Genomic DNA, 25,346 nt, shown 5'->3' on the forward strand with positions numbered 1-25,346 from the left:
TTTAACTGCAGTGTTTAAATGGACTGCTGGTTACATTTCTTACCAGAATGTCCTATTATTCTATGGGACATATAGTTATACTTATTACTGATCTGAAAGCTCAGATAAATAAAAATATTTGGAAAGAAAACACACAATGCTGTAAAACTTCTACTGCTATTGTTTACATTATCAGAAAAATAAGTTTATTGCATGTAATAGCCTAATGACTTAAATGCAGAATCTCAACATGTGCAAGAATTTATACCTCTGTGCTCTTAATAGTGTGTTTCACAGTTTTTAGCCTTGTTCAACCTAGCATCTCTGACGAATGTTGTAAGTCCATGTAGATAATGTGTTTTAAGCAACTGTTGAAAAACTAAAGCAAGGAAAGTTTTTCAAATCTTAAGCCCACCCCTCACGTATTAAATCATTCCGAATCTTACAATTGCTGTTATTTTCAGTCCATTGTGTCTGCTTCCTGTTGGTCAAAGGTTATGAGGATAGGGTGGTGTAGAGTGAGGTGGGAAGCCGGCAGGAAAAAGAAAGCTTTGCTTATTTTGGGGTAGACACAACTACAGAAATGGCCAGGACATTGCTTAAATTTTCTGAAGACCTGAAGAGGTAAACTAGGAAAACCCCCGATTTTGATGTTGTTTCTTTTTCTGCTTTGTAACGTAGGTATATGAAGAATGAATTGGAGTAAGTAAACAAGGGCTTCCTTAAAGAATGTTATCTTTTTTGCTTGAAAAATGTTTGTTTTTTTTTAATTAAAAAAGACGTGTAGCTTTTGTTTTGATTTACAAGTTGACTCGGTAAATTCTGTTTCTGAAGGATGAGCCTAAACCTCGACCTGTTTCTTCAATTTTATCACTAACTTAAAATAAATTAAAAAAAAAAAAAGTTTTATGCCACGAAGTGCAAGTAGAAGCTCTGTGATGTGTCGTTTCAGTATGTTAGAGGCATATGTGGGCGTGCGTAGGTGTGTTGATACGGCCCTCTAAACCACTTAGTTTATCTTAATATTTGTATCGTTATTCAAGAACCATCTGTAATTTCTTGGCTGTTAAAACACTAGTGCGAGTACTTCAGTTTTGTCAGCAGGGTGGTTTGCAGCGAGTTGCCGTGAGCAGACGCTGGCTGACCTGGGCTTGGTCCTGGCGCTCAGGTTCCTCCGGCGAGGCAGCGCAGCTTTGTTGTAAGCAATTATGGCAATGCCATTGGAAGGATTTGGTTTCAGAACAAATCGTGATTCAGAAGATTGCTCTGGGGTGGGGGGAAAAAAGATAAATTAATTGGTTGCGGTGGTTGAATTCTACAAAGCTGTTGATCCTAGTAATATATGGTGTGAGGGTACGGTTACAGTCTAGGAAACAGTAGAAAATTTTGTGAGTTGATGGAAGCAAGAGGAGCATTTTGTAAGCTAATCAAAGTAATTGTACCAAAGCATCTTAATTTTCAAGTATGCTGGTATGCAGTTAAATTTGCCTTTGGTATGTGATGTAGCTGGTTTTTAAATTTCTTAACCATTTTATTACTACCAGTGAGTTATTTGAATCTGAAAGTATATTGTTTGCAGTGTTGGAAAAACGATACTTCTGTTATAATAGAAACTCAGTTTAACTAGCATAGTAAAAGCAATTTATATATCATGATGTCTTGCAAAGAATTTTGACTTTGTGCTTGTTTATTTTGAAATTAATTTTTCTCTAGAGTTCTTGAGGTCAGTTCTGTTCATAAAAAAAACCTCTGCTGAGCCTAGTTGGTAAATATTCTCAGTCATGTAAAGTGAGAATGTATATATCAGACACAATGCTGACTTTTACTTTACCTTAACTTTTACTTTTCTTAACAGTTCTTCCTGCCATATCTGTGCACTTGGTTCACGCACATTGCAGATCTGATGATTTGTAATGGAAGAGCTAATAATTTTGGTCCTACAGTGTAAACACCGAGCATGCTCTTCCTAATTCTTCCCCTTTCCTAGAATAAGGAATTCCTTGTAATGCCTCACAGTATTTAAAAATGTAATACTCTGTAATGCCTTGGCAGAACAATAGATTTCCTTTTAGCTTTCCTTTTACTGTGCCTGAGTAAAGTGGCTTGAGTGAGCATCGGTCATTTCATTGCTGTAATAGTAGCTGACTCATTTACAAAAGAGGCTCCTGCTTTGGTCTACACATACTTGATTTACAAAATTGTCAGCTATTGTACAGCCTTGCTCTCACAAGGAATGGATAAGGATGGAGTGTCAACATGTCCTAAATTTAATTGGTAGGGTTTATTTAAAGCATTGTCTGGAATTTCCTTTGGAGACTTTTCCATGTGTATTAATGGATGTGTAGGAGCTTCTTTCATTATGTGTACAACTAGTAGATTAAACCAGGCTAGTTAGTTGGGAGGCAATTTGTAAAAATTATGGGACATCTTTGTACTGTCCTCCCTAACTCCTTGTAAATCCCCCTTAATTCATCATTCCCTATTGAAGTTGGAGAAACTGCTGCTTCTGTAGCTCAAATCCCCGCCCCCCCGCTGCCTTTTTTTTATGGGGAGTACAAAGCACAGTATTTAAGACTATGAGTATTTTGTTGAAGAGATGATGTGCAGAACGCCTGGCCCCTGTCATCTGTAGAAATCAGTTTTGTGTGCAGCATGAGCATGCTTGAGTGATCCAAACACAAAGCAGTGAAGCATGTGTTGTATGTTTGTTGAAACTGCAATGTCCTTTAAAGGATCCAAAATTGTGTCAGGAATTTCATGTTTTTACATAGTTCTAGTGTTTTGCTTTCCCTTGTGTATAAGCCTTTCACAGATGAAGATGATAGATATCTACGTAGGCAAGTAAGAAGGAAAAATAAAAAGGAAGACTGTGAATCTGTACAAAATATTACAAAAAGCACTGGGCTTATGATCTGGAAGAATGGGGACTTTTCACACCTTCTTACAAACGCCACTTCAAAATGACTGTTCTCCTTTGAAATGAATAGGCAAAAATATATGGTTAAATATTTCCTCCCTGGCCACTAGTGAGAAAGCAACTGTTGATATCAATGAACTGTAGGCTTCACCTTTCAGCTTTGTATTTATAAATCCAAAATTTTTTATTTTTCGGTGTGTTGCTCTCATGCAACTTGTCACAACATACATCTATGAGCTCATGATAGTTGAACTCAAGTCAAACAGCATGGCTGGTGTCTCTCTGGCTTGTCTTGTTAAGGGGATCTTGTCAACGCTGTAGTCATCCTTGTGATAAGTAATATACAGACACTTTAAAAAAAAAAAAATGGGCAGAACCTACCCTGAATGTTTTGCTTTCTTAGATTAAGACTTGTGGGGGGAAGTGACTTCTAATTAAGAGCTGATGAAAATACTGAAGCAACTTAAAAAACAACAAAACAAACAAACCTTTGTCTGATGAATACACAAACCCACTACTTTTTAAATAAATCCATCTAATGCAAAGCCAAACTGTAGTTTGGTTGGGTGATTGTAAGTACTATCAGAGAGGGTGATCTTTAGGAGGAATCTGAAGGAAGGAGATGTCATGCCCTTGCTTATTGATTCGGGGAGCCTTCAGAAGCTGGAGGAAGATGGGAGGTGCGGGAGAGAAGGAAAAATGAACCAAATTTGGTATCTGTGGTAGGGCAAAGCGATAGGAGGTGACTTGTAAGAGGGAGGAATTCAAGTAAGTCCATTGACTTTGCTAAGAAGAAAAAGCCTAAAAATAGGAAAAGAGGATCAAAACTGCAATAAAGCAAATCAATAAATTGAGAACTTTAAGATAGAAGATGATGTGATCAGAATGAAAGAAGGGAGATTGTCCTGGCAGTATTATTTTAAATAGGATGGGTATGGGAAAGACTAGAGAGGGAGAGGATCAGAGAGGAAAAGACCAAATTTTGGAAGTGTTCTGAGAAACAGGGCAGCAAACCAAAGACCGTGTAGATGTGTGGGTAAGGGCCCTGCAACAGATCTACCTCCCCATATGTTGTGACAAGCATCGTACCGTGACAAGCGTTACGTTTTCATTGCTGACAAAGCAGTGAGAGGAGATGGCAAAGCTAATATCTGTGATAGGGAACATGTTGTTGGCAAGAGTGTTAGGGAGTTATGTCTTAGCCACGCAGGGTGGGTGGTGTGAAGTAGGACAACTAGAAGTGCAAAGGTAAGTTTGCAAGTGATCAGAAACAACAGAGTTGTAGGCACAAGAAGTGGATGAGATGATGTAGGAAGATAGAGGCGTGATCTGGTCACTTGTCGTAGCTTGGAGATAGTGAAATTGAGGGCTCAGGTCCTCGCTCTGTTTCACATCTGCTTTATTGCTCTGTCTGGCTCTCTGAATTGCTTCTCCTTTGGTGAAGAGATGGTGATAATTCTCTGGTGTGCATGAGTATGGCAGAGAGAAATTTGTGCTTGCCACTAGACAACTTCTGACATACTGCAGAAAAGTAAGTATTTATTGAAGTGACTGATGCTACCAGTCATAATAAGGATCAGTTTAATGTGAATTAGATGATATAGATCTGGCTGCACAATTACACTGGGAACAGGAATAAAGCTTTTAAAAAAAAAAAAAAAAAAAAAAGGCAAGAACCCCCATGCAAAATGGAAAGAACTATGAAAATATTCAGTTACTTTTAGATTCACAAAATAAAGCAGAAGTTAGTGCTACATTTTCTGAATTGTATTTTGCACCCTTTTTGACGCTTTAATTAACGATGTAATGCTGAGAAGCTAATTCCCATGCTGAAACATCAGTTATGAAACAGTGCTCCCAGTAAATCTGTGTGGAAGTATTGTTCTGCTGTATTTTCAGTGTTTTCTTTTGTTTATTTAACAAGCTAAAGTTAGAATCGACAGCACAAGACTAGAAAATGGTGACAATAGTTTGAAAACAGGAAATTTTGTCCTTGTGTGTATTCGGAACAGATGATCAGGATGATGGCCAGGAGAGTGGAAACTTCCACTGAGACTGTTTTTTCCTTATTTTGCTCAGTGAGAAAAGATGGTGCTTCCTGGAAAACAAGTCTTAAGTATTTAAAGAAAGTCATAATGTATTCAGTATTTTCCTCATATCGCATTTGTTTATTTTGCAGCAATCTGTTTACATTTCTTAGTGTTTAACACTACTAAAAGTAGAATGTTTGGACTATTGTCAAATCTTGTAAATACAGTTTCTGCTGTTAGAATTAAGACGTTAAACATGCTTTTTTTTGTGCTCAGTTTAGTTGTTCTGTCTTACATTTCAAAAAAAAAAAAAAAAAAGAAAAAGCAAAGGCATCATTTAAGGAAAAAGGAGGGCAGTTGCCAGTAGGTGTTACGACAATGGTTTTCAGAAATAACTAGCTGTTACATATTCTTCAGTTCTGGTGCTCATGATATGGCCTTTAAAAAAGATTTCCAGAAAATGCTTTCTGAAAACAGCCCTTAATTTATTTCCATGTAAAAATATACAAGTGTTAATTTCTCAGGGAAAACATCAGTTGAAATTTTGAAATTTCACCATGTTGGAGTTAGTTCTGCAAGCCAGAAGAGTAGCAAGTGGAAAAAGTAAAGTTCTGTATTTGAAGTACGGTTACCTAATGTGACCTCTTTTCGCTACTTCCCAGCAGTCCTCCCAAATATGTGCCTTGTGGGATGAAGCTCATCAGTGACAGTTGTCACCAGTCTATGCCTACCACAAACAGGATTTAAAAAGCAGCGTAGTGTGAAGGAACACTTATTTTTATTTCATTTTAGCTTCTAATGGGATGCAGACCACAGGTCTAATGTTCGAGTCAGTGAAGCTGTGCCAGAGGTGTGTTTGTCTCCTGCGATGAACAGAACGCCTGGACAGTAGAAACGTGGAGGCAAAAGGGAGAAGAAACACTCAACTTCTGTTTGTGATCCTTCTTCCTGTTGTTTATTAGACATGCAGCAATTTCACTATTGTTTAACCTTTGCACTGGAAAAAAAGTAAAGGGAGAGGGATAGATGAAATAGATGGGAGCAAAAAGCATAAAGAAAATTAAATCTTGATCCCAGCCGACAAGTGAAAAAGCCTCAACGGTAGGTTCAGGACCTAAATGTTCAGGAGAACATTCTGAAGTGACCTTGGGCTGTCTTCCCCCCCACCCCACCCCTTCTCTTGGGTTCACACTCTGCACGTCTTCTACTTACATAAGTTCTTTTTGGAGCAAGGAAATGTTTTATTGTGTTTGTAAAACATCAAGTGTTCTTTTGGATCCTTCCCTGTGCCCCTGGATAAGTTGCTTCTTTCTTAGTTGACTTAAGTCAACAAGTCTTAGTTGACTTCTCTGGGAAAGGAGGATGCCAAATACTGCCCTTTTAAAGTACTCTCTGGAATACGGAGATGAAAACCTAAGCACAAATGTCTGCACGCTTGAGAGATGAGAGGGAAGGTCTGAGATTTGTAATTTTATTCTTGGGTCTACTGGTCATACATGGGGGAAGGATTTATTAGCAGTATTACTGGAGCGGGGTGTAAGTGATACCCTCTTTTGCTTAGCCAATGCTCAATAGTTTTGGAGGTATTTTGGACTGGATGCTACCCAAGAGGAGAAGAAAGGTGGTAAATGGGCTAGAAGAGGAAAATCAGCTTTAAATGATGTGAGGATTATGGGTAATAATACTTAGCAAACCAAAGAAGGACAATTGGCCAGTTCAGCAGTAAGCAGAGTTACTTGACCACATGAGAGCAAATGCTGTTAAAAAAAAAAAAAAAAAAAAGACCAGAAAAAGCTGTCTTTGATTTAACATTTCTAAGCTTTTATTTAAACATTTTGTGTAATTATTTTGGCCTCTTGAGCAATAGTTTGAGGGGATCCAAATGGAAGTTTAAACCCTTTTAAAAGTATAAATGTGAATGATCTACTCTCCTGCCCTTTCCTCTTTCCTTTCCCTCTCCATTTACACATACATCCCCTATTTCCTACATCTTTGAACTGCAGCCAGCAGCTGAATGAGGTACATCTCAAATATATATGATGGGGAAAATAAAAATCCATAAATGTAAAGGTTAAGGGATGTATAGCTATACCTTCTTCAACAGATATATCTCTTGTAAGGAGATTATATTGTAAATCCTGTGTAGTGCGTATAGGTTTAGCTACAGTCTTTCAAAAAAACCCACAAAACCCAACCAAACCCTAACTCTGCTAAATAATGCTTTCTGCCAATTTCTGAGCTGATTCACTTGTCTTAAAATCAGCAGTTTGTGTATATGTGAGTGTAAAAATGAATCGTAGGAATTTCTTGAGTTTGCTTTGTAACCTACTCAAAATGCTGTGTGAAAAATACAGAATTCCACTGTTCCTTTGATCATTTGATGCTCTGTGGGTGAGCAGCTTGTCACATTTTAGACTACCTCAAAAACAAGCAAACAAGCTTGTTTCTATAGTTATGATGGTCTCATGATACGATGGTCTCATGATACAAACGGGACAATGTTTGGCAAGAGTGGTGATGTCCTATGTTAGGCCAGCTGATACGCTTTGCAGCTCAAAGGAGAAAACAAGCTGAGAGGCAGACAAAGCCTTTCTTAGTCTGAAACAAAAGCAGCAAACCTCGTTAAACCTTGTTTTGTAATAATTTACAAAGCCTACACAGGCTTTTGGTGAACTTGATTCCCATGACGTTTGCCATACTACACCTTTGAAAGGAACAGTTTTACTTCTGAATGAGGTATTTGATCTCCATGTGGTATTTTGTAACTAGGTGTATTTATAAAAGGTGTTTTTATAAAATATGTTTTTAAAACCCTATTTATATTAATAATGCACATTTTATACACATGAAAAAAAATATTTCATTTAAAACCCCCACCTTTTCTCTATTTGCTCAAATATCTTTCTAGAATTAAATGATATTGGTATTGGGACAAAATGTTTCTATTCCATACTGGCTATTTTTTTTTGACTTCTCAAACTTAATGCAGTTGACTTTTTTAGCACAGAAAACCAGTGTTTGGTGTTGCTGATAACATCAGTAACGTGACAGATAATTAGTACCTGTAATTTTCTTGTGCCTTAAACCAGTTGCATCTTTTTTGGTGATTATGAGAAATAGTCTGTTACATGCTCTGTAAAAGAAAATGCAAAAATTTTGAACACGAATGCCCAAAGGGGTAAAATAAAAAAAAATAAAATTGCATAAATACGTATTTGCACATGTGCACGCTCTTTTAGAGGGGTTTTTTTTTTTGGAAAGCCATTACTGAAGAAGCCCTCTTCTTATACATATAGCACAGTATTCTGTGCTTCAGTGAGGCAGTATACAGCTTTCGTTACGACGACAAATACTGAAATGTTAAAAATAGATCAAGCTTTAAGAATCCCAGATATTTTCAAATAACAAAGAGTGATTTATGTGGGCTCATTTTGCACTTTGACAAAATATAGAGGCGCTTTTGTACTATGATTAGCAAGGGTGCTGATGTCAGTTCGCTTGTCTAGCTTTAAGCTTTATTCTGCTGCTAAATTGTGCTTTGTACTGTAATCCAGAGAACCTTTGTATCTGCCTTATTAGTGTGTAGTTTATGGAATTGCTTTTGTTTTTGAATATAATCTGTGCCAGTTTCAGTGAGTGTGACTCATTAGATGACTGAAATAAACATTCACATATGCACTATGCGAAAACTCTTCAAAAATAGTAGCAGGTGCTGGTAGGCTAAATTCAATGTGTTAAGTACTTTATAGTTGCTATTTTGTAGCCCAAAGGGCTGAAAGCCAATTTTGTTTAGCTGGTTGATTTTTCTGAATTTTTAAGAGTCGTGTTTACTCATTAATGGTCAACAGAGATAGTCAGGATTGCTAAGAATCTTTCACTCCTTAACACAGTACTAGAAATAAACTTCTAGAAGAGGCACGCTTGGTTGGTACAGAGTTGATTTTTTTTGTCGTTACACAAATCGTGAGACAAAATGCATCGTGCTTCTCAATTGCTGTTGTCCCTCTCCTATCTCTAATCTCTTTCTTCCTCACTTAAGCTTTGAAAATTTCACCTGGATGACTGAAGGCTGAGGTTAAAGATAAAGCTAGTTTCTGAAGCAATAGAGTTGTGCAGTTTGGTTTGTAACAGTTATCTGTGATAGACCCTGTCTGGAGAGAGAGCCTCTGATACTGAAGTTTCCTGTTATCCCAGCATCTAAGTTGTCACTTGATTTGGAAACAGGAAACAGAACAAACTTTGCCAGTGTTTTTGGGTCGCTGTTAAACAGTGCTTATCAGCTGTGCTGCTAGAAGATGCTCGCGTTTGAAATCTTAATTGAAGGGGTTTCATCAGTTACATCATCTACTTCTGTGTTTTACTGCTCACCCAGTTAAACTTACTGCTACTGTGGAAAGATTTGCTTGAGACCTTGGCTTGATTCACGCAGTTCAGCATTTAAATGCAGATGCTGTAATCACAACTGCAATAACAGACTCGTCTTATGAAGTATAAAAGTTATCTTAAAATCAAATAACTTTTAGAGGCTTGGTAGTTGGACAGTGGATCACAAGCCTTAATGAAGCTGTCTGGCATTTTTCCCTTTCTCCTGTTTTCTGTATTATCTTTTCATAATAGCTTCCTAAGTTTGAGACTCAAAACGGGCATGCCCACTTGTCAGTGGTGATTTTGTGAGTCTCCACTGCAAAGCTGACAATGCTAGTTCAGAGCTGGAAGATGGCAATGCAGTTCTCACTCATTGTCCTTCATATCCTCCCCACAGTAGTTTGTCTGAAGGGAACAGCTACATAAAAATGAAATGGAAATGCTCTTGTGTCCCAAGAAAATGGGTCTGAATTTTTTCCTAAGAGAGTAAGAAACTCTTGTTTTCAAAGCTGTGTCCCAGAGTGTAAAGGACATCACACATCTTGACCTCTTCTGGGACCATCCTTGCTGATTTCATTCCTTTCCTTGGTTAGCATGCAGCCAGGGCTGGCCAAAAGGAGATCTCTCACCTGGTTTGTTTTTTTTATTTCTTCTGTTGTTTTTTGTCCTTCTGGTGACTGGTGACATTGTTTGAATATCGTAAAGAAGTTTTAAATGGGGTGCCTTGGGGCATGGTGTTAGCCTGTGGTGTAACAGGTGGTGGCTTGGCTACTGCATTGATTTACTTGGTCTCCAACTTTGCTGAAAAGTGTGAAAATCAATGGCCGAAGCAGTGATGGCTCTGCACTGTGTCCAGGCTCTAATTTCAGATTTCTACTTGTGAATGCAGTGCAGCTCTTCTAGTGGGCAATGGCAGTCCGTCTGGTTTCTTCTACTATGCGTGTTATCCTGGCCTTTGTGCATGTAAGGAAGCTTAGAGCATAGAATGCTGTATTGCTGGTAGAGCTGAGGAACCAAAATGCAGCTAGGTGGGGCAATAAAGATGCTGTTGGTAATGCCAGGACAGTTGTATGTCAACTTTGGCTTCTTGGTTTGAGTTGGCATCTTTGGCAAGAATTATGCCAGGTGACGGAGGCCCAGGGGAATGAAAGGCAGCTGAAAAGTAGTTGGAAGATGAGGCATTTTAGTTGTGCTTTTCTCCCATACCAGCTTCTTTCTCCCTGCAGCAGCAGGAAGGCTGGTATAACAAGCACGGCATCAGATTGTGAAATGTCTCTCTTCTGTGAACATACCTTCCACAGAGACTGTTTTTATGCAGTAAAGCTACAACGTTTGGTCATTTTCTCCATCCCCATCTCTCTAATGGTTTCCAAAATAATAGAGTAGCTCTTTTTCTGTAAGTACTAATGTAGAAATATCATGAGGTTCTGAGTGCAGAGTTCCCCTAACATTGAGGCTAGTGTACAATGTGACCATTGTTCTTTAAATGCAGGTTGCTATCATTGAGTATCAGTGAAAAATTCAGAGTTAAAATGCATCAGCCCGAAGCAGCAGATAGTAGACTCAAGACCCTGTGGAGCACTTAAAGATATGTTTTATTTTGTCTTCCCCATGCCTACGTCAGCTTCCTTCAGAATTTCTTTGTGTGCACTTTTTTCCCCTCTCTTGGCCCCCTCCCCCTTTTTTTCTTTACTGGATTCATCCTTTCTCATTTTATAAACAGAGATTTAATTATGTCCCCTTCTTAAAACCAAAACTCAAATACAGAAGAAATAAACTTTAAAATACAAATTCACTAACCCTCTAGTCCACTGCTATAACAATACATAAATAGTGTTAAATGTAGGTAACTGGTATGTAATCTCTTAGAATTATAGTTGAACTACTTATTATTACTCAGTTCAACCCAGGTTGAAACCATACACAAAAGGTAATGGTCTTAAAGTATGATTTTTTCCTTCTAATTTTTCTCCCTTTTTTCTCTCTCTAATTTTCAGGCATGGAAGAGGAGATGGTTTGTGCTTCGCAGCGGCCGTTTAACGGGGGATCCGGATGTATTGGAATACTACAAAAATGACCATGCCAAGAAGCCTATCCGTATTATTGACTTAAATTTGTGTCAACAAGTGGATGCTGGATTAACATTCAACAAAAAAGAGTTTGAAAACAGTTATATTTTTGATATCAACACGATAGACAGAGTTTTCTATTTGGTAGCAGACAGCGAGGAGGAGATGAATAAGTGGGTTCGATGTATCTGTGATATCTGTGGGTTCAACCCTACAGATGAGGGTAAGTTCTGTTTGCTTTTCTGAGAAAGTGCAATGCCTACATGCGAAGTATCTTTCAAAGATCAGATGACTATCTTTAGCTGGCATATGTTTTAAAACTCATATGCACTGACTATGAAACTTCCTTGTTACTCTGAAAAAAAGCAAGCAGAACAGAGGGAGATATTAAGAATTTGTTACAAATTAAGTGTGCCATAGAACTTGGATGATGCTCTTCTGTTTTGCATGATGTTAGGCCTTCAGAGTATAGGAAAAAATCTTTAAGTAAAATCATGCAAAACAGAAGATCATCATAATCATCAAAGGAATCCCATTTGGTATAAAAACGTATGGTTATGCAAGCAGGAATGAGTGCAAAATGTCAAGTTTCTAATATTACCACTTCTCCGTCTGCTTTGCAACTTGGGAAAAAAATATCCGCCCCCCCACCAGCCTAAACAAATAAAAAATAATGCAGTTCTCCACTATCCAGCTCTAATCCTACCAAAATAGACATTGTGTGAAAGCAGCTTGTAAGAAAGAGGATGGTGTGTTTAATTCCTAGAAATACCTTGTGGCCATTGCTTGTCCTGAATCCATCCTTATTTATTTACTTATTATTCCTGCATTCCTTGTGGAGATTAGTGGGTTGCATGACTTGCTGTAGCTCTGTGCACAGTCCCAAGAAAAGATTAAATAGGAGCGGTAAGAGGGTTATAAATAAAGCATGCCAGACTGAAGGGGCTAGAAGTAAATCCCTGGGTTTTGTAGGATTGTAGATTGAGGGAGGCGAGGGGAAAAAAGGGCTTGCATCTCTTCTACTCCAGCCAAATCTTCAGAAATGACTGGAAAATATTGTTGCTTTCTGAAAAGGGGCCTTTTTCTTTCTCCTTATTGCAGTTTTGAACTAAAACGTTGTCATGAAAACTTTGTCTGTGAATTACCACTCTAATAGCAAATTCAGAGAAGGATACTTGTTTTGACAGTTCCAGCTTGTTTTTATGACATCCTGAACATAACCAAGACCACCCACAGCACGTTTCTAAGAGCGATTGCCGTGTGATTCAGTATTGAGTCTGCCAGGCATCCGTTACATGTGGGAGAGAGGTAGGCAGGTGGTTGCTTTTCAGTGGATAATACACCAGCGCACCAGTGGGCAGGAGGAGCTCGGAAGTAGTTGATTCTGGGAACAAACGAGGAGTCTGGGAAGGAGGCAGTGTGTTTACCTGGCAGCTCTTGTGTATGTGAGAGTGCAAAGGAGCACATGTCCATTGCGTGGAGTGGAGAGGTAGGGCCCCCTCAAAGCCGTGAGGCCTCTCCTTGCTGAGAGCTGGTGTATTGCTAATCCTTAATCTTCTGTTGATGTTGCATCTTCTGCTGAACTAAAGATGAAACATACACTATGAATACAGAGAGAACTAATTATGCCCTCACTGGCTGTTTGGACTAAAACTGGTTTTTGCTGCAGTCAATTGTATTGGTAACTTATCCCCGTTACACTCTCATTGCACGTTTCATCTTTGGCATTCCAGCACCTTTACATAACTAAGAGTTGACAGTATTGTCTGTTTTATGGATTTAGTAATGTCTTGCAATGCGTTGAGGAAGGATTAAAAAAAAAGGAAAATGGGAAAATCAGTTGCTGAGTGTCTGATCAAGGACTGGGGACATCACTGGTCACAGCTCCTGCTGCTGTTCGTTTGGAAGCCCAGTCCCATTGCCTCCTTGGATTTACAAAGCAAAAAAAATTTATGAGATGGTGGTGGATAGTGCTATTAAAAAGCAAATATATTGTTTTGGTGTTGGGAGGAATGAGGGAGAAAGAGTTAATCGTAACTGTGGAGAGACCAAAAAATAAAGATCACTTCAGACTAGCTCTGAGCTGCTCCTTCCGTACTTAGTGAAGACTCAGTAATTCCTATGATGCAAAGCTTGGTGTTTTTTTATTCCTGTTCTTAAAAGTGAGTATTCACAGTAATTTCTAACTATCTAATACTTTGTTGTGACCTTCCAACTAGAAATTGATTTATGTACATGAATTCTGTTCCTTCTGGAGATCTGCAATGCTACATTTGTATTTGGACTGAGTAGATACACATTTATGTTCTTTAGTCATATTTACAAGCTATTGAGTCTCCAGCTTTTTATAGGGACTTTCTTTTAAGGAAGTGTTTACAGTGATTTAGATCTTTTAAACTTACAGCAAGGCGGCAATATAAAGGAAATATTTGTTTTAAATAAGCTAAATAATTCTTCTAATTTAGTGAAGAATTTTCTGGGTGGTACTTATGTTTTCTTCAGCTAATGCTGCTTGTTTCCAAATGGAAGCTGTAAAATGCTTTTATGTAGGTGGGGGGAGCTACACATGAGCATGGGTTTTAGGTTTACCACCGAGTTTCATACTGCATTTTGTCGTGGTTTTACCCCAGCCAGCAGCTGAGCGCCACACAGCCGCTCATTCACTCCCCCCATCGGGATAGGGGAGAGAATTGGAAAAGTTAAAGTGAGAAAACTCGTGGGTTGAGATAAAGACAGTTTAATAGGTAAAGCAAAAGCCGCACGCACAAGCAAAGCAAGGAATTCATTCACCACTTCCCGTGGGCAGGCAGGTGTTCAGCCATCTCCAGGAAAGCAGGGCTGTCACGTGTAACAGTTACTTGGAAGACAAACGCCATCGCTCCGAACGCCGCCGCTCCCCTCTCTCTCTTCCCCCAAGCTCCTTATAAACTGAGCATGACGTCATATAGTATGGAATATCCCTTTGGTTAGTTTGGGTCACCTGTCCTGTCTGTGTCTCCTCCCAACTTCTTGTGCACCCCCAGCCATCCCGCTGGCAGGGCAGTGCAAGAAGCAGAAAAGGCCTTGGCCCCATGTAAACACTGCTCAACAATAAGTCCGTAGAACAAACACATCTCTATATTATCAATGCTGTCTCCAGCACAAATCCAAAACATACCCCCACACTAGCTACTATGAAGAAAATCGATCCTCTCAGCTGAAAACAGGACAACTTTTAACATTCATATTTTTTCTGTAAGGTCATAATATAACAGGTCATTGAGAAGTTAAAATGTAACTATAAGCAAAAAATCTGTTGCAAGGGGTTTGTGCGCTTTGAATTCCAGTGAGAGATGTTCTGGGATGTAGAGACTAAATGGACATGGGAAATGACTATTCTCCTCTGCCTGGTGCTGTGGAGACCTCAGCCAAAATGCTGTGGCCTGAGCTTGCAGAAGGATGAGGATAAATGTGTAAAGAACAGTAGAAATAGAGGAAATGGACTTTTAAGTGATCTATGAGGAGAAAAGTTGAAGGATTTTTTTTTCCCAGGAAGAAAATACTGAGGGAGGAGCTGACTTTCAAAGCATAAAAAGCTGTAATAAGCAAGACATGGGTCACTTGTTATCTGAAGAGAAAACTAATTTGTCTCTCTGTCAGTGAGTGATGTAATGATAAAGAAAGCCCTTCTAGGATATTTAAGCACAGGCTGTGAAAGCCCTTCCCTACAATTCAGTAGACATCTGTGATGAATGTTTTATACTTGATCCAGCTCCATGTTTCTGTAATTTAGTGAATTGCATGCGTGGCAGAGCAGGGGAAGGAGGAAGTAATCTTACTATATGCAAACATGCTACTTGCATGTATTCATTTGAATAAAGATAGCAATAACAAAGTAAAGCAGAAGAAATAACAAAGTAAAGCAGAAGAAAAAAAGAAAAGGGGAGAACAAGATGTTGAAATCTGTGGTCTCGTTTACACAAATAATTACATGTGGTAAAGAAGGTTTCCGTCATCACAAGGACCATACTTTGAAAGAGCTACAGCTTGCTTCACACAACGCTTTCAAACTTTGTAGTATTTCTGTTCAGACAGCTGCTATGTGGTGTATGCCTCTCATGCCTTCTGCATTTTGAACAGTAAAATTACTTTCAGATAACCATTTGTTTTTATTGTGTTCTGGTAATACATGCACTGCAGATTGATCATAGCTTGGGTGCAATATCAAATGATGGTAAGGATGATCCACCTTCTGATCCTGACTCCTTGTATTCTCTCTAATGCTGCGCGGTCAGGCATCGCTGCTGCTATGCTGTGTTGGAGATCTCCATACCAGGTCAGGATACCCCTGTGCTGCCTGTAACATAAGCGTGGAACAGAAAACAGGCTCTGCCACTAAGAACTTACTATCTGCAGTAAGAGATGTCAACAGAGGCATGGGACGAAGTGGAAGCAAATTAAGGTGGTTTTGACCATTGTGACAGATAAGTGGTCTTAGTGGTTCAGCTGTTGGACTGTTGTTGAACTCTGGGATTTTTGAGAAGAAATTTTCAGGGAGTCTTTGATAAATAAATAGTGGACATGAGAGGTGTTTAGGGTGCCCTTCCTGCATGAAGGGTCTGCCTGTAAGAAATAAAAAATGTTCTCCTTTGACAGCTTTAGCAAGTGGCAAATCAAAATCACCATCTCAATAGCATATGATGACTATTAGAGACCTTGGTCATAAAAGGGCTCAAGAGTGAGAAGGAGGAGCACGAGCTTTTAGATGGAGGCAGGCAGGCTCTGGAGGAGCATAGACAGAAGTGCAAGGACAGAGTAATAAGCTTAAAAAATGTCTTTGCAACAAAGTTGCACCATAGAGAGATGTACTATTTGATGATGAGTTGAGATTTTTTTTGTATCTCTTGTATATGATTACCTAGAAAGAAAGTCAGCTCAAAGATGGCATGCCAGGAGGATGAGTGACTGGTGACCTGGAGCGCAGTAAAGAATAACATTAAAGGACTGAGTTAAGCATTAGGAGAGAGACTCTCTGGATAAGGATTGTGGGTCTGTTGTCTTAGAAGTGAGGCAGTAGGTGTAGAGGGAATAGTGGCACAAGGACATCTCTTTTTGTGGAGTCTTTCCGGTGGTTGCTTTGAAGAAGTAAAGGTGGGGGGATAATTGCCACCGAGGTGCACAAACAAGGCTTCTTTGAGGGTGGAATTGCTAAAAGGAAGGTGAGGATGGAGACTGAAGGAGGCTGTCAGAGTTGTGAGATTTTGTCTGGCAGAAGTGCAGAGGAATAATGAAATTAGAAGAAGGATGATCAGAGAAGGACCTGAGATTTGGCATAGCAGGTTTGGTAGAGGTGGTAGCTGGTGGCTAAGGTAGGCAAAGCTGAGGTAATCTTTGCCTGTTATCCAAAGGAGAAAGAGAAGATAGCAGAGAAGACTAGGATGTCTTCGATTTCGGATGTTACGGTTAAAGAATGGGTGGCTAAGTGAGATGATGATGACTAGACCACAAAATCTGCAACAGTAGGTCTTCCCTTGTAAGTATATGAGGAAAAAAAATACATATATTAAAAAGATGTAATTTACTGTCAGGAGAGTGGTCAATCTTAATCTTGAGTGTTTGGAGTTAAGCTGCCAGCTGCATGTGACAAAAATTTGTGTGGAAGGTCATTCTACTCTTTCTCGAGGAAAAATAATCGGAATCTAATGTGCCTAGGTAATTTATTTTCCCTGGTTCTTGCTGGACACCTTCTGTGGCATTAACATCACCTGGTGAGTTGCTAGGAGAAGGCTGCTCTGCCAAGCTGAGCTCTGGGTCTCTTTAGTGAAGAAAAAAACCCCCAAATGTTTTAATGTGGTAGGCTGCACTGTTTCTCTTCACAAGCACCTACAGAAGTTAGTCTATAACAGGACTCCTTGATTATTTTTCCTGTGTCACCCAGCCTGTGTACCAGCTGAAGGAGAGAATAGGCTACAGATGTTTCTTTTTCCTTCCTGCTGTTTGAATGAATAGTCTTCAAAAGAAAATAGCAGGTGGAGACGGGGAAGAAATTCTGAGAAATTTTAAATGGCTAACCAAAAGTACAGCTTAAAATTACATGTGAACTGCAGATAGTACTGAATTTTAGATGCCGGCTCTGAAAGCCGTAAACTTTAGCATGTGGTAGAAACTTGGAATAGTCATGTTTCTGGTTCAGATGCAGGAGGCAGGGTTGTCCTGAGCATAATACACAGTGAGCAACTGCTGAATTCATTAGTGTTCTTTAAATAGAGTATCTTGTTTATCTTCAGAAAAAGAGAGATACTTTGAGATTTTATTAAACTAAGAAAACAAACTTAGGAAGTGCACAGGAACTTTTTATTAAAATATTTAAAAGGATGTTCTCTGGGTATAGCAGAAAGGTTCAGAATTGAGGCTCACTGCTTGGATTTCATATTGATTGTAAGCGGGTCACTTATGTTGGAAACCAAACCCAGGCTAACACGTCCGTGCATCATGTGGGCTGGATCTGGCTCACATCTAGTGAGTTAAGTATGTGAACAGAGCAAGTGCTTGTTTTCTGTGCCTGTCAGCATACACATGCTTGCGCGCTCTGCGTGCACATGCACACATGTGGCCCTTTGATTCCAGGATCTTTCACTTGAGACCGTGTAGAAGCTGACGCTAAAGGAAACTCCAGCAGTGTACTGCAGGATGTATCTCCTTGCATTAAGCAGCAAAGATAATGGCTTAACAGACTTAATTTAAAACAAACCAAAACAAAAACTCCTTTTAAGGATTAAAGTGAAGTTTTTTTTAATTATGGCTCCCACTCTTTTATCTGTAAATTTTTGCTCAAGGTTATTACTTTAATACTTTCTTGGCTATTAGTTGTTTTAAAAACATCTGCATCATAGTAAATAAGTTAAAAGAAGCATCCCAGAAGAATGGTAGAATCATGTGATTGCATATCTGTTGCTGATTCACTGTTACAATGGGAAAATCCCATTTCTATTTTAGTCTTTCTACCTACGATCTGCAAAGAATGCATTTTCTTACTTTGATTACAATTTTGACATTTAAAGAAATGCTTGCTGTAATGAGGCTTCTGTGTTTTGTTCACTATGAGAACATTTCAAGTATTTACATAATTAGCATATTAAGAGACTATATCATAATATAGAAAACAATTTAAATTTTGCTCTAATTAAAAAAAACAAAAGAAAACACAAAACCAACCTTTAATGCAAACTCCCACACTCAAATCTTCTAGATTTGTGCTTTATGAACAATATAGGAACATGTGGAATAAAGACTCTTTACAAAGTTAAGAAGGAAGAGGGGGAAGCCTTTTATTATTCTTGTGCAGAAAATGTTCTTTTTGCCGTGTTGATTTTATGATTGTTTCATTAGTGAGGCAAATACAAAAATGATTATGAGGAAAAAAAGTGGAAATTCTAGCAAAGATGATGCCTGTAACTACGCTTAACAAACCAACTGAGAAAAGATAAAACTCTTTCAGTGTTTTGAGAAAGCTGCTTGTTCTAGCTGTACTGAATGCAGGAATTATAAAAACAAAATAGGATTCTTGTTACGCTCATTTGCATGTTAAATATTCTGGATGTTTTTCCAGCTCTCAGTTATTTCAAAGCAGTCTGAGTGTCTGAGCTCTGGGAACAAACCAAATGACTTAGAACACTCTTTGGTGTGCAGATGACCCCTTCCCTCAAAATCTGCTAGTCCAAGGTGGAGCAAGTTGATGAGTGTACTCTTTGAAATAATAATAGGCTGCTGGGAGAAACTCTTTCCTTCATATCAGCTTCTGAAGTACATGGCTAAAGAGAATATTTGAGAGGGTACAGATAGGCAAACAGCATTCATTTGCTCAGTGATGAAAGCTGTTAACGTTATTGTTTGTAGTCAAATTTGAAATAGCTTGAATGAGTAAATAAGTAGCACAGCAGTGAAGTGCTTTAGACTAAGTTCAGTTGTTCTTTAAAACAGGTATTAGCCTGCACTATTTAACACATACAAAATGCCTGTATGAGGATGAATTTCAGTTCAGAAAGCTGATATTTTAATAGTTTAGTACTCTATTCACTGGAAAAAAATTTTTAAAAATCCCAACTAAACCACCACCCCCCCTCCAAACAGATCAGTGGCAGGACCTAAGGATTTTGTCAAGTGGTATCTGTGTCAAAATAAATGAGGTGGCTCAGCACAAGGAAAGTATCCCCAATGATCCATTAACATTAATGGGCTCCAAATCCTTGCTCAGAGATGAGATCGTGAACCCTCTGGATAGTTGGACAGTGTCACCTTTAATGCTCAGTAAAAATCAAAAGGCAAATGGTTAGGATAGAAACAGAATTAATTATTGTTATGTCTTTGTAAATCAGTAAGTGTCCCAGACTTTTAGCACATTTTATGCAATATTTTGCCTTCTCAGGAAGGGATTAGTAGAGCTAGGAAAGGTGAAGGTGAAGGGAAACCAGCTCTGCAATGAAATGGCTTCTGTACCAAGAAAAATTAAGCAGCACCAACTCAGTAAAGCTGTGACAAAGTTGTGTAAAGTTGGGAACAGGGATTATGAATAGGAGGCAATTCTTCGCTGTTTCTCTGAAGATGGGAGCTGAAGAATATCAAGTGAAACTATCAGGGAGCAGGTTTAAAATAAAAGGAAGTGTTTTTTCATGCCATGCATCATAAGGTATGGAGCTCACTGCCACAGAATGGTAGTAGAGTTCAAAAACATAAATGTACCCAAAGGGGTAGGACAAATTCAGAGAAAAGTTTTTCAGAGGCTGCTCAGCGTAGGCTGTGGGTGCAGCCCCTGCGCTGGGGTGCCCCAAAGCTGTAGAGCCCCAGAAGCTGTGGGCAGTGCGACAGGCTTGCCTTGCTGCTTGTGCTCAGCCTGTCTGCAACAGGCCGCCATCAGAGATGTGGGCTTCAGAGACAACAGATCTGAGCCAGTATATTTAGCTTAATGGTCTTCACCACCTTGCCTCCTTTCACTAATTACAAGTTACAGCCAGCCTTTAACTTCTTTTTCTTTCTCTCGCACACTTTCTTCTTACTCCCCCAAGAAAGTAAGTTTTTATTTCGCCAAACTTGGTGGATACATTGGTCCTCTTTCATGCTTCTTGATCGTATTTTTTCCCCCAGAAAATTACCCTTGAGTCTTGTTACTCTTCCTGGGAATGCTAGTGCATGGTTTGTTTAAATGCATCAGCCTCACGTAGGCATGTATCTTACTGTATACCTGTTGAGCTCTCCTGACTACCTGTGGTCTAATTGACACACCCGTCTTCCCTGGAAGATGCAAGGATATCCTGTTTGATTTCTTCTTTCTCCTTGTGTGAACTTGGCACCAAGCAGATCTAATGACGTGAAGGTCGTGTATAGTGAGGGACAAGGAACAGGGGTGGGGATTGTGGTACACTGAAGCCCGCGAGAATCTTGTCTGTAAGCATGGCTAAAGAATTATAGTGTATCTGGCAGGAAACCTTCCTTCTCTTCTCTTAGTCGTGCGTAATTTTACTTGCATTCCTTAGTTGTGGAAGGGACAGGACAGAGATCTACTTGTTCTTTCTCCAACTACCTCTTTTCCAGGAGCAAGAAATACGTGCTTGGTATGTCCATTCGGGTACCTCTATTCCTGCTATTGAACCCTAATATTAGGGAAATGAAATATCAGTAGGTGCCTCAAGTAGGCTCCTTCAAGCTCTTGAAATTCCTAAATAATAGAAAATTGTTCGTATTTTAATATTGTAGCATGTAGTAAAGAAATTTTTTTGTGGGTGTGATTGCTGGGTGCAGTCTGGTTTTGCCTTTGTTTTGCTAACTGGTTTGATGGATAGGTCAGGCACAACCTTTTATAAAACTATTTTTTTTTTAGGTTATCCTACCTTTTCAGGTAGGTTGAGTTGAGGAATTTTCATACACCTAGACTTCTTCCACCCACATGGGTGTGGTGGGATTTAATTTCTGAACCTGTGTAAGTGCTATGAGAGTTCAAAGCAAGTACTGCTGTTTCTATTTCCACGTCTAAATCACTTGTACCTAGCATACGCAGAACTGGAAGCAGCAAGACTATGTTCTGGTCTGCTCATCTGGTTCTTCCCAGGATAGTGCTGGGAAGCAGAAGCTGGTTGAAGTTAATTTGTAGTGCGTAGCTGGCCTGTAAGCCTAACAGGAGCAGTCTGCATTGGATAATAATAAGTTCATTTAAACAATACTAATAATCAGCGTCCATTCTTGGGAAGTGCAAATTGGAATGTACAATGAGTTGCAAGTACAAGGGAGCCTTGATAATTGAGGAACAGTTTGCTTAATTGTGTTGTTCTTACTCAATGCATCATTAAAACAATAAAAAAGTTAAATGATTGCTTAATGTTTGACAGTGTCAATATTTTCCAGTGTCCCAGATAATTTAATAGTGAGGGTATGTGTATTTGGAAGGCAAAAAGAACGTACTCTAGAATATCTGTGAACAGGAATTGGATAAGAATTATAAAGATATGGTTATTTAAAAAAAACCAAAACCACAACACCTCTTTCTCCTCCTCTCTCCCCCCCAAAAAAGAAAAGAAAATCCCAAACTGAACAAGAGCAAACCACAACTACTTCATTTATTGCACTAAAATAAAAAGTTGGGGTATGTAATGAGGGGATGTAGTGGAACGTGGTACCTATTGTACCTCTGCATTACTCTCATAGTCTTAAGGGATCTTCCATTGCAAAAGCAGTGTTTTTCCTGTTGCTTTTCAGATATTGAGAGGCCAGTTCTTGACTGGTGACTAATCTCAAATGTTGAAGTGACCTTGGTCAAAAGGGATGAATATGTACATGTGCTGACTCAGCTTACCATATTCAAGTAATAACCTATGGGCCTGTGTCTGCTCTTGATTAAAACAACAGATTTGTGTTCTTAGCTGTCTTACTGCAGCTGTCAGCATCTTTGTTCTTTCTGTGACCAGAAAACAGGTTAAATAAGTCATTAAATAAGGCATAACCTCTGTTTCCAAGGCATACTTAAGAAATTGATTACAGCTTGAAAAAAATATAATGATATTATAAAGATTTATGTATAAATACAAATACTCTGAAACAAATGTTAATATCCAGATGTTCTGATGTCCACTGATTTTACAATTTTGAATTAAAACCCCTGACTTTTCTCATCCTCTCTTAATTTTTTTTTTTGGTAGTATTGTAAGACTATTTCTTCACTGTAAAAGGAATGCTTTGCTTCTGCGTTTGCAGATGCTGTGAAGCCACCAGTCAGTTCTTTACAACCATCTGCTGAGTTACCCTTGCCCATCAACACTTCACCGCCTTCCATGCAAGCAGAATCTTCCCTACCTCCTCCATATCAGCTTATTAACATCCCCCCACTGGAGTCATCCTCTGGTCAAGAAGATCCTCAAGACTACCTACTGCTAATAAACTGTCAAAGTAAAAAACCCGAACCTATGAGGTAAGTGTCACTTTTTTCTTAAGAACGCTTATTTGTATTACAGGCAAAGAACGTTTGAGCTAAAAGCACTTTTTTTATTGCGGAGTCATTGAACATTTGGATGCACAGAATCTGTGGGAGAAAGCTGTCTGTAACTTTTGCTTCTTTTCTTTCTATACTTGAACTTTTTGCAGCAATAGTGAAGTTGTTTGATCAGCGCTAGACCCGTATTGCATTCTTCAAAAGTGCGTCCAGCAATAGCCAGTATGAAGTATCAGATAAATGCAGTGATTCAAGCATTTCATTGTAGCTTGGAGTTATGCATGGCACAAAGCAGAGAAGTACCCTTTCTTTAGCCACAGTCAGATGTGTTTAGTCCAGTTTAGGATGAGAAAAAGCTGTAGAAATTTAGCATTTCTCCCTTCTAGTATTTGGTGCCCCAGTTTTGCCAGTTAAATCTTTCATAGAAGGGATTCAGTAAAACATGCAGATATTTATTATCACCTGCCAGGTTACCACATCACTGAATATACCAATCGTCAAATGGTGTTTGTTGACTGTTACTAACAGTTCAAGGTTCAGACTCTCAAGCAAGAGTAAAAGGTAATTATTTTATGATAACTAAGAATGCAGGAGACTTAAAGCACTCAGTTTCTGTATTCTGAATTTTAACTTTTTCCAAATAACAGATATTTACAAACAAGCTCAAATAAGCCTTATTTCTTACTGAATAAAGAGTACCCGTACAGTCAGTTCTCCAGAGAACTGTGCAATAGGAAATTTTAAGGAAAGAATTGAGAACTTCTACTGAATTAAATGTATATTGATTTCTCCAACTACTACTTCTTACTTAAATAGATGTACAGCACCTCCTGCATAGGAGGATATAATATTTATGGTAGTTACCTGGGAAATATCACTATGGTTTTTCAGAATGGATCATGGTGGCCATCCCTGGAGCTGACTGCCCAGGAACTGAGTGAAATCTCTGTCCTCTGAGATTTTAAAGAGACAAACAAACAAAACCCCAAAAAACAAACCCAAAAACCTGACAACAAATGAACTTGAGTGGACAAGCTCCCAAGGACCCTCACCTGAATTGAAGATGGCTTTGCTTAGAGGTATTGGAAGAGCTGGACCAGATAATCTCCAGAGGTCCCTTCCAACCTTGAGTATTCTGTGGGGAGAACTTTATAAATTCTCTCTGGCAAGCTTCTTTTCTGCAGGAATTTAAAATAAAATCTGCTGAGGTATTTCCAGAAAAATAAATAAAACGTCATATTCTTGTTGTGATTGCAGATAAGTACATGGAAGGCTGAGGAAAGCTTCCTTTGAAAGTGTTTTCATGAGTATTTCACATACTCCCTTAGGGCCATACCTTTTAGTGGCGGTGCCTTCTTCATCAACACCTTGATGCTCTGCCAGTTTTACCTGTGCCATGTGCTCTCTGCTCCCTTGGCATTTTTATCTTGCTCTGTTGTGCCTGAGGAGTTTCCTGCTCCGTTTACTGATGATTACATGGCAGAAAAGTATCCACCCATTACAATCTTTCTTATAAAACGCAGGAATGAGCCTACAGTTCCTCCAGAGTATGGAATGTACAGGTTATGGGCTGCGCAGTGTGCCCCAAAGCCTCCTGCAAGAGAAGGGGAAACCCAGTGTCTGTTTTCTCAGTGTTAAAGCCTTCTAATGTTTAGTGATATTTAGAAGCTGATGGTGCCTGAGAGGTATGTCACCCTTCCTGCCAAAAGCTATCAAAAAGTGTGGTATTGTTTCCACAATGGCTTGGCAGAGAAATCTTGACTTTTCATCAGCGCCCTGGCTCGTCAGAAATGTGTCTGAGTGCACATTTGCTTCTGTGAGGGATGGGCACAGAGTGGATTTGTAACACTGCCACATGAAGCATGTTTTTAGGAATGATTGAGGTTGGGATGTATAATTGTCTTTCTGACCTGATTTCCATAGTTGTGTGACAACTGGGTGAAGTAGAAAGAGTAAATTCTGAGGAGATCATAAAAGGGGGCACAAAACGTGACAAGGTATAGAGTGCGTGAATAGGCTGCAAAATTTCTTGAGGAAGACACTGATGACACAGGAGAGAAGGTATTGGGGTGTTGGGGAAGGCAGAAGGTCCAATGGAGATAAAATGCCGAGGGAACTGAGAAGGAACTGTACCAAGTCTTTGGGAGTGTAGAGACTGTTTAAATAAATGATGTTTCTACAGGAATATTTGAAGACAGTGAAACATTGGCATTGTGATTACTTGGAAATTAATGGACTTAGTGCATTATATTTAACTAAATTCACTAAATAGCTATGTCCTTTTATTAAGAAGGCTGTAATAATGAAAATTCAGAATAATAGTTATGCTGGAGTTTCAGTTCCACCTAAAAGGACTGCTTTTGTTTCATGTCTGGTACAGTAGGTATTCTGCTGGCTTTGGGCCATAGTATAGAGGATATAGACCTTTTCCTATGGAATTAGAGCTTTGTGTATCTGCACAGCATGTTATGAAGATGATCAGTTACGGGGCGCTCTATGCACTAGCCAATCCACATCCTTACATGTGAAGG

General features: G+C 39.0%; 1 protein-coding gene across 6 annotated transcripts in view; it reads left to right on the top strand.

The window, feature by feature from the left end:
- The window catches only part of GAB1 (GRB2 associated binding protein 1), a 101,638-nt gene that overhangs the window by 47,571 nt on the left and 28,721 nt on the right, over window positions 1–25,346 (top strand). For 5 of the 6 annotated variants that reach the window (XM_075751211.1, XM_075751213.1, XM_075751214.1 and 2 more), the window contains exons 2-3: window positions 11,289–11,583; window positions 22,581–22,794. In XM_075751211.1, coding sequence (XP_075607326.1) covers window positions 11,289–11,583; window positions 22,581–22,794 — 509 coding nt within the window. Of the gene's footprint in view, window positions 1–586; window positions 604–11,288; window positions 11,584–22,580; window positions 22,795–25,346 lie in introns of those variants that run through there. The other variant, XM_075751215.1, reaches the window with a different exon arrangement.

Source organism: Balearica regulorum, chromosome 4 (genome assembly GCF_011004875.1).
Source record: "Balearica regulorum gibbericeps isolate bBalReg1 chromosome 4, bBalReg1.pri, whole genome shotgun sequence".
NCBI lineage: Eukaryota > Metazoa > Chordata > Aves > Gruiformes > Gruidae > Balearica > Balearica regulorum.